This window comes from Astatotilapia calliptera, chromosome 1 (genome assembly GCF_900246225.1).
Source record: "Astatotilapia calliptera chromosome 1, fAstCal1.2, whole genome shotgun sequence".
Lineage (NCBI taxonomy): Eukaryota > Metazoa > Chordata > Actinopteri > Cichliformes > Cichlidae > Astatotilapia > Astatotilapia calliptera.
The window spans coordinates 264,316-274,657 of NC_039302.1; the positions used below are offsets into that span (position 1 = coordinate 264,316).

General features: G+C 37.1%; 1 protein-coding gene across 1 annotated transcript; it reads right to left on the reverse strand.

Moving 5' to 3' along the window:
- Positions 1 to 2,675: 2,675 nt before the first annotated feature.
- On the reverse strand, positions 2,676 to 8,346 carry LOC113030205 (uncharacterized). Its single transcript, XM_026181448.1, has 3 exons — positions 8,243 to 8,346; positions 5,867 to 5,968; positions 2,676 to 5,269 (listed from the first exon to the last, which is right to left on the reverse strand). The coding sequence occupies exon 3, from the start codon at positions 5,195 to 5,197 to the stop codon at positions 4,016 to 4,018; it is 1,182 nt and encodes a 393-aa protein (XP_026037233.1). The 5' UTR covers positions 5,198 to 5,269; positions 5,867 to 5,968; positions 8,243 to 8,346; the 3' UTR covers positions 2,676 to 4,015.
- Between the last annotated feature and the right edge of the window lie 1,996 nt (positions 8,347 to 10,342).

Sequence of the window (10,342 nt, forward strand, 5' to 3'; positions counted from 1 at the left end):
CTGCCTTTTGACGGGCAGAAACCTCCAGCAGAACCAGGCTCAGGAGGGGACAGTCAACTGCTGGGACTGGTTGGGGGGGGAGGGTGAAAAAAGATGAAGAAGGTGGAGAATATGTGTTGGGGGGGACAGGAGAGGTGCAAAGTAAGATGGGGCACAGGTGGAGGAGGACGAGGCTAAATCATCTGAATAAGCGGCAGAACCAGCCTTTTTTCTTCTTTTCAGGTATTTTTCCACGAGCTCGTTCTCCAGGATAAGGGTTCTCAGCTGATCGTTTGTTTCTGCATTCTGCTGCTCGAGTTGCTGGCATCTTTGCTTCATTTCTTTTAAGGTTGCTTGTTTTTTTTCTAAGCTTTTCTTGCTTTTTGTTGTGCATCTCTTCTAACAGCTCGTTTTTTCTCTGGATTTCTTGACTCGTACGCTGCAGGTCTTCATGTATTTTCTCCTGTTGTTGCTTTTGTGCCTGCATTTCAATTATTTGGCTCTTCAAGTCATTGGACTTCAACAACATCTCATTAATGACCTTTGAGTGTTTTCTCTTCATTCCATCAATCCTACACTGCATCTCTGAACATCGTTTTTCCAGTATTTCCTTTTCTCTTTGCAGTTCAGGAGTTTCATCACAAAGTTCTAGCAATGCTAGATTCCTTCTCTCAAAGTCCTGGATAATACGTTTTTCTTCTTCCTGTTGCTTTTTTTCTTCAAGAAGCTCTTTATTTTTGCGCTTTATTTGACCAAACCTGACTATCAGATTGTTGTACAATTTCCGTGTGGCTTTGAGTTTGTCCTTCATTTGTATTTCCTTTTCTCTTTTCAGTTGAAGTGTTTCCTCAATATTCTTTATTATAAAATTCTTGCAATTCTAGATGCCTTCTCTCAAAGTCCTGGATAATACGTTTTTCTTCTTCCTGTTGCTTTTTCTCTTCAAGAAGCTCTTTATTTTTGCGCTTTGTTTCACCACACTTGACTTTCAGATCGTTGTACAATTTCTGCATGGCTTTGAGTTCGTCCTGCATTTGTATTTCCTGTTCAGTCTTCTGTTGGTGGATTTTTTCAATTGTTTTCTCCGCTGCATTGAGCTTTCCTCGAAGCACCTGATTCTGTTTCTCAATGTTTTGGAGATCCCACTGTATCTCCTCAATAGTAGCTTTCTTTCCTTGAAGCTGGGCAGATGTTTCTTTTAATTCAGCACTCTGTGTTCCTGATGAAAGAAAACGAGAAAAAATCTTCTCTCGTCCTTCACCAAACTTCACTCCCGAGCCCTCGTTGATCATTTTTATATCAGCTGGCGTTGCTGTTTTTTCTTCCAGGTCTTTATTTTCGGTTGGCCTCACAATTTCTCCTGGAGAGGTTGGCCGCACAATTTCTCCTGAAGAGATTGGCCGCACAATTTCTCCTGGAGAGGTTGGCCGCACAATTTCTCCTGGAGAGGTTGGCCGCACAATTTCTCCTGGAGAGATTGGCCGGCCAGAACACAAAGGACAGGCAGCATAATCTTTTTGTCTTTGTTGGCCTTTTCGTGGAGGCATGTTGGAGCCCGTGCACAGTGACTCTGAAAAGGCTTAGAAATATTTCCAAATGGATCTCTGGTCGAACGTTTGAAGGCTGTGAACAAACTGATTAATTGCTGCTTCTGACCCCTATTTATAGACTTCAGATCAAAGGCAACATAGTCCTTGTGACATCATCACTCCGTAAGCCAATCAGATTGTCACATGACATTTTAGAATGGGGATGTTTTGTTTTAAATTGTTTTCAAATTTAACTTTAGTGTTTCTTAGTTTAAGACCAGTTGGGTCAACACCCTCCTCCCCCCCACCCCATTTAGTTGATTCACATATTAATTGCCACAAACATGTGTCAATAATAAATTTTATGATAAATGTTTTTTCATTATCCTACTTTTATAAAAGGAAACATTATTTAAAACAGCGGTCCCCAACCTTTTTTGCGCCACGGACCGGTTTATACCCGACAATATTTTCACGGACCGGCCTTTAAGGTGTCGCGGATACATACAACAAAATAAAACCAGTACCGGTACCAAAAAACAGATTTATTCATAACACACGTGAAAAGACCAGGAAAACCGAGTTAACGATAAAAACGATAACAAAATAACGCTGAAAACCGATGTGGAGCAGGGAAATTTTACTGCTATTGTTAAATAATTATCATCATTACCATTGCATTAATAATATAATCTTCGGTGGTAAAATTCGGTGGTCTGACGGGCAGACATGAATTCCAGTAGTCGAAGTGAGTGGGCATAAGCCGGCTTATCCAAAGGTAAGGCACTACCTGTTGAATTATTTCCAAAGTGTGCCAAATTGGACATGATAAAATTTAAGTCTACTCACTGAAATTACTGGTGGATGTCTGTTTTGATTTTGATGAAAAATCTCATGAGTAGAAGCAGTAGAGTCTGCTAAGAAGAAAGAAATGAAAGCAGTTAGAGTCTGCTAGGAAAAGTTTAAATACTGGGTTAAAGTCCCGGTTGGTCATTAGGTCAGACCTTTGTTGGTCATTTTGTGGGTTAGAGTCCCCATTGTCCATCAGGGTAGATCTGCCTCAGTTACACTGCAAAAACTCAAAATCTTACCAAGTATATTTGTCTTATTTCAAGTCAAAATATCTAATCACACTTAAAATAAGCCATAATCAGCTAAAGAGTAACGTTTCAGTGAGATATAGGAACTTGTTTTTAGACAGTGCATCTTGGATATCTTGTTAAGTGAAAAACTCTTGAAAACATATTGTTTTGAGTCATATCTCACACGAAACAAGCTTTTTTGGCATTTCATAAACGTTTTAAGCTGCTGTGTTATTTGTAAAAGATTTATCATCTTGTTTCAAGAAATAGACCTAACTTGAATCAGGACATCAAATCTACTTTATTGAGAACTGCAGGTTAATATCATGCCCAACATTACATTATTATGAGTCTTAGTATCTTAAGCACAGTGTATTTATCAGTCAAACCATATCAATGTGACATTGAAAAAGAGGCAAAACACTGAAATTGTTTCCCTCTCAGTTGTGTTGCACTGAACAGATTGCGCCAAAAGTAAAATAAAAAGTAAATAGAACAATTTTTTTTGCCAGTCTTTAAAAACCTTATTTCAGCCCACATATTCACAAAAGACTCAAGAATAATGTTTGATGATGTCAGTTAGATCATACTTCACTGGAATGTACTTGCTGTTATTAAAGTTTACATAGTGGTATGCTGTATAATCAACAAGATTTCCAGCATCCACAAAAATATTTGCCTGAGCTAGACAGGGAACTTCTACCTCATAAGCTAAATATTGATCATTCCACCCAACTGTAGAGAGAGGCTGGCATTCAAAACAATACACAGATGCATTTACAATATAGATGTTTTTAACAAGTGCAAACTCTGGAGCATCATTTATGACATCAGAAATAACCAAAGATTTTTCACATGAATGTATATTTCCATGTAGCATAATCCACTGTACAGAAACTACATGTTCAACTTGCTCAATGAAGTCTTTAATCTTGCCTTCTACATAATGAACATTTTTCACCTCTTTGGCTGGAACCATGTCGACTTCACTTGAAAAAATGGGATGTTTCTCATGCACGTTCTGACTACATTCATAAAGTTGGTTGTGCTTCACAAGAGATTTACAAATATTCTTAAAACTACTTTTCAGAGCCCACTGCTTGAAGAAACAATGTTTTGACTCAAAACGCATACACATATGCCTCACTGTAGGACCAAGAGCCTTAATCTGAGAAGGAAGATGCAGTAAATAATGCTGTTTAGGTATAATATTTTAATCTGGAAACAGTTGTTTGAAATGTTTTAAATGCTGCTCTATTAAAAGCTTCAATCTGGAGAGAGTTGAGACAGCAATAATAGGTGAAAACAGAATTTTTATGATCTCTAACATGTTACGTAGCATTTGTGTGTAATGATTTTCTCCAATTTTGTCCATAAGAAATGGAAGGATCTTCAACAAAACCAGCATCTGCCCAGCTGACTGTTTCAATTTATTGTCATTGATGAAAGCGTACTGACAGATATGGGGCAAGGCTTATCCCTCACATCAACAGGAGAATAAGGGAAACACAAAATTGCACTATTGAATGAATCTAAGTTCATTTGCCCTGAAAGCACAAGATTCTTTAAAACACATTTGATTTCATATGGGGCAACGCCTTCAAGGATAACATGCATGATGTCTTGCGGGGTTTGATTGATTATATCAACGTGAGGAGAGTCTGTTAACTTGCTTCTCCTGTTTATACCATACGTTATTTTTAGTTTGTCTTTCAGAAAGTCCGTACTTGCCTTCTCAATGTCATTACATTGCCTGTTATGACTGGCCATGGTCCTTTTAACAAAAAAATCTTCATTAAATTTTTCCTGCATGTCTTCAAAGTGGCATTCGCAGTGCCTGCATTTACTGTAGGCAAAACCCACTCCTTCCTTAAATCCAGCCACTTCATGCTGAGCTAGAGTGTCTCCACACACAGATATGAGTGCCCCATGAATTGTCCTCTCACCCCTTGCAGTGACAACTTGGACACCATCACACAGCTCAATTAAGTCACGGTTAATCCTCTCAAATATCTCATCTATACCACAACGGGAAAGATCTTTTGATTTTACCATGGCAAGCAGACGAATAGCAGGAAGTCTTGATCTGTACTTAGGGCTGATGTTACCTAAGGTGTAATAAATCAATAACAGCTTGTTCTTGTTTGCCCTAGATCCAAGAGGATTGCATAGTTCAATTTCATCTGTATATAAAATCAACTGTAATGCTGTAGGGACTTTAATAAACAGTGGGTGCCACTTAAAAATGTCTCCATCAATGAAATCATGAAGAAAGCCATCCTTGCATGGCTTTGGCCTCTCATCAATCATTGCAAGCATTCTTGGATGTGATAGCAGCTGCTCCAAACTTTTCAACAACGGTATGTAATGAAAACAATGGTCTTTAATGGCAAGAACCCTGGAGTCTCCACGCTTCGAATAACAGACTGTTTGTTTTGTGACAATAATCTCTGGTTCAACTGGTTTTAACAGTTCTTTGATGGTCTTGTCCTGCAAATGTGTGGAAGCAATTTGAGTGAAAGGGTCAACAAACTGGTCAAATACCCCCACTGCATCACTCTTTAGTTGATCCAGGTCCCCAGAATGTCTCTCAATCATGTCACTCATTTGTTGTTTTAAGTGCTCCAATAATACGGCCTGATATTGCTGGATTCCACTCACGAAGTGGTTAACAGCTCTCTGTGGAAGAGGAAAAACAAAGGAAAAAACCTTAATTACAAAATTCATATGAAAACACAGTCAACATGCAAACTCACAGACACAATTTTTGAAAAAGGAAACCTTCAGTTACATAAAGTTAGTGCGATGCAATGAGCAAAATAAGTTACCCCCACCACCCAATTTTTTTTGTAAAGAATAATATTGCCTTATGCAACGTTAAAACCTTGTATTCACTTAATTATAATGCATTTTGAGGAATCGGATCATAGGTGGAAATGCAAATTGAAAATTTGTGTTGTGTGTATTATGTTGTCTCTATTCTTAGCTCATGCTAAGGAAATATAGTGATAGGCAGATTTTGGATGCAACATACATGTCCAGTGAGATCTGAGTGGTCACCCATGAAGTACATGGAGACACATTCGAATGTCAGGTGTTTCACTCACATACCTAAAGCTGTCCATTTATGACATCTTGAATGATCTATTCAAGATGCCAGGTCTGAACAGTGCCCAAGTTATAGCTTGAGCACTGTTCAGCATAAGTTAAGCATATTGCTTTTAGGTTCTCTAACAATGAAATACAATTCAATGGAAAATTAATGGCATAAATTACCTGTGTCAGTCGATGGGTTTCCTTGGCTTGAAGAAGAAATGCAGTTGCATGTTTATAAATGTCAAGATTCAGGTGACCCTCTCCATCTTCTTGAAATCCACTCTGAAACAGAATAACAAAAACATATCTATTAAAACAGAAATAAATATGACGAGCGGCGATAAACTTGCGAAAAGCAAGTTATGCTCAACTCCACCGGTGGATTCTGACAGCGTGGAAAAGTGTGAAAACATCCACGATCACCAACGGATTTCGAAGGGCTGGACTGTTGCATGATGGAGAGGAGGACACCGCCACGGCCCTTCAGAGGGTGTTCGACTCTGACACTGACAACGAGGATTTCTTTGGTTTTGAAAGTGACAACGAAGGAAAGAAGCTGAGAGTGGATGACGAAGCCATCCTGATCCTGTTCGTATCCGACACTGGAGAAGAGGACTTTGGTGGTTTTAGTGCGCAGGAAGAAGAGGAAGATGGTGGTGAATGACTGACTTTTCTTCTTGTTAAAGCCGTGTCACTGCACCTGAGCCTAAAAGGTAGTCCGAATCTATTTTTCTGGTGTGCTGTAGGTTATTGTTATGTAATACATTTGTTACTCATTTATGAAGCACAGCACATGTGCAAATATGTACCCAATTGCATTGATAGGTAGCAATCACCAAACAATATTGCATTCATTAGTTAGCTAGATTCATGCCCATAAGGTACAAGGTAGATGTATTTTTACTGACTGATGTCTTTAATTTGAGCTTTTAAAATGACAACTAAAATGACAAACAAAGCAGTACTTGATAATAGATTAATAAGACTAGCAAAGCACATGGAGAGTTCAGTACAGTATAGTTTAAATTCCTTGATCATGCCTGATCACCCCCAAAATTGAATTACTTGTTTATTGGCCCATTTGTGACATTTCCTGAAAATTTAAAATCTGTCCATAACTTTGAGTTATTTTGCTAACAGTCAGACAAATGCCACCAAAAACATAACCTCCTGAGTTACTAAGAAAAAAAGGTAAAGAAAAGAAAAACAAAAGATAGTTTTAGAAAAGAAAAGTAACAGTTAATGTTGTCAGTAGTCTTACTGTTACTTCAGAAATGCAAATAGTTATTTATAACTGATTACTCATTTAAAAAAATATACAAAATAACTTACTGATTGGTTTGTATGAAAGTAATTAGTTATGTCAGTTATTTACTGTCGGACAAGTTACTGACAATTTGAAATATGTTATATTTAGTAGTTTCACCTTTAAAAAAAAAAAGACCAATACTGACAATAAAAGTTATATTGACTTTAATGCTCTTATTAATGTGAAGATGAGTATTTTTTTTGTGTGTTTAAATTTTTTTTGACAGTAACTCTGAACAAATCATGTAATTTTGGTTTGCTTTGCCTAATAGTCATTCTCTTAGGCTACATCCACACGTACCCGGGTATTTTTGAAAACGCAGATTTCTCTATGCGTTTGCACCTTTCGTCCACACGTAAACGGCGTTTTTGGTCACTGAAAACGGAGATTTTTAAAAACTCCGGCCAGGGTGGATATTTTCTAAAACTCCGTTTTTGCATTTATGTGTGGACAGAAAAATGGAGAAAACGCAGCGTCAAAGGTGTGCGCATTTTTTGACGTCACACTGTGCGCCACGTTATTGTTTCGGTGAAATGAATTTCTACAATACTGTTACTGTTAATTGTACTCTCTGCAGTGCCTCCACACATACCACTTGCTTCTGCTTCTATGCCCCAGCTTTGTTTACTTTTTCCCACCGAGGCTTCTAGACTTCTGATTGGCCAACATTTCTACACGGTTAGGAATATATCGCCACCTGTTGCTTTGGCATGTTCCTAGCAGCGTTTTCCTTCATTTCTGCGTTTACGTGTGGACGGGATTATTTTTTAAAACGAAAACGGAAAATCTCTGTTTTCAAAAATACCCGTGTACGTGTGGACATGGCTTAAGTTGACCTTGAACACATATGTAAACATGATAGTGACCTATTCAGTTAGCTGACTGGCTTTTACCAGCTGATTTCAACATGTATTTCAACAATATATCAACTTTTTTTAAACTAATAGGACTTTCTGCAAAGTTTGGATGCATTCACCGGAGCGAACGAACGGATGACTGAAAAAAAAAACAGTCTGACAAGACTGCAGCTTTGCGTTTCTGCCACAGCTCTCATTTACGTTTCAGGTGAGTTACTTAATTTAGCGAAACAACTAGTTCGACACTCATCACTGTTAAAATAAAAGTACAACATGAGTCTGTCAAAAACAACACATTTAATGGACGTACTTGGATCAGCCAAAGTAAATGCTAACATTATGTTACAGCTTCTGCAGCTCGTTTCTCTGGCTTTTGTTAAAATAACTTACCGTTGGTGCGGAGATGCTTGAGCCCTCGTCAGTTACTGAAGAACTGGCGTTAGTTTACTGGTGTCAAGCCAGCCTCCAGTTTATTTTACGTTCCCTGTGTATTCAAAGTATTACGGGAATGGATGTGGAAACCGGATTTCAAAATAAAAGCCAACTTCGAGTGAATAAACAGATATGTTAAGAACATAATAACATATAATTTAGGCTTTTTTTTTTTTTTACAAACTCTAATGTTACATCTATATGACACAGCCTTGTACCCTAATTGTGCCCTGTCACTATCAAGGCCATCTTATTTTGGATTTCAAAGTAAAAGCCCTGTGAATCTTCATTTTTGAACTACTCTTTCAATGAATTCATAATGCTCTTAAAAGCAAAAGTCGTATTTCCAAATACTATTTGAACTTTGTATCAACACTTTTCAACCGCAGGCTTTTTCACAGTAATACCATATCAAAATTAATTCTTTCTGATTTTGCTTTTCATAGTAATGGCCCTTTGAAATTGCGGATATTTGACTTAATCTCCTAACGATTCAAAATGCTCTAAAATGAAAACTTCTTGTTTCCACAGGGTAATTCCACTTTAGATCAACGGTATACAACCCCACAGTGATACCATATCAATATCAAGTCATTCTGATTCTGCTTTCAAAAATAAAAGCCTTTTCAAATTGTCCATAATTGACCTAACCTTCAGTGATTTCAAAATGCTCTAAAATGGAAAATTCCTGTTTCCACAGGGTAATTCCACCTTAGATCGACAGTATACAGCCCCACAGTGACACCATATCAATATCAAGTCATTCTGATTCTGCTTTCAAAAATAAAAGCCTTTTCAAATTGTCCATAATTGACCTAACTTTCAGTGATTTCAAAATGCTCTAAAATGGAAAATTCCTGTTTCCACAAGGTAATTCCACCTGAGATCAACAGTATACAACCCCACAGTGATACCATATCAATATCAAGTCATTCTGATTTTGCTTTTCATAGTAATGGCCCTTTGAAATTGCGGATATTTGACTTAATCTCCTAACGATTCAAAATGCTCTAAAATGAAAAATTCTTGTTTCCACAGGGTAATTCCACCTTAGATCAACAGTATACAACCCCACAGTGATACCATATCAATATCAAGTCATTCTGATTTTGCTTTCAAAAATAAAAGCCTTTTCAAATTGTCCATAATTGACCTAACTTTCAGTGATTTCAAAATGCTCTAAAATGAAAAATTCTTGTTTCCACAGGGTAATTCCACCTTAGATCGACAGTAGACAACCCCACAGTGATACCATATCAATATCAAGTCATTCTGATTTTGCTTTCAAAAATAAAAGCCTTTTCAAATTGTCCATAATTGACCTAACTTTCAGTGATTTCAAAATGCTCTAAAATGAAAAATTCTTGTTTCCACAGGGTAATTCCACTTTAGATCAACAGTATACAACCCCACAGTGATACCATATCAATATCAAGTCATTCTGATTTTGCTTTCAAAAATAAAAGCCTTTTCAAATTGTCCATAATTGACCTAACCTTCAGTGATTTCAAAATGCTCTAAAATGGAAAATTCCTGTTTCCACAGGATAATTTCACTTTAGATCAACAGTATACAACCCCACAGTGATACCATATCAATATCAAGTCATTCTGATTTTGCTTTCAAAAATAAAAGCCTTTTCAAATTGTCCATAATTGACCTAACCTTCAGTGATTTCAAAATGCTCTAAAATGAAAAATTCCTGTTTCCACAAGGTAATTCCACCTGAGATCAACAGTATACAACCCCACAGTGATACCATATCAATATCAAGTCATTCTGATTTTGCTTTTCATAGTAATGGCCCTTTGAAATTGCGGATATTTGACTTAATCTCCTAACGATTCAAAATGCTCTAAAATGAAAAATTCTTGTTTCCACAGGGTAATTCCACTTTAGATCAATAGTATACAACCCCACAGTGATACCATATCAATATCAAGTCATTCTGATTTTGCTTTCAAAAATAAAAGCCTTTTCAAATTGTCCATAATTGACCTAACTTTCAGTGATTTCAAAATGCTCTAAAATGAAAAATTCTTGTTTCCACAGGGTAAT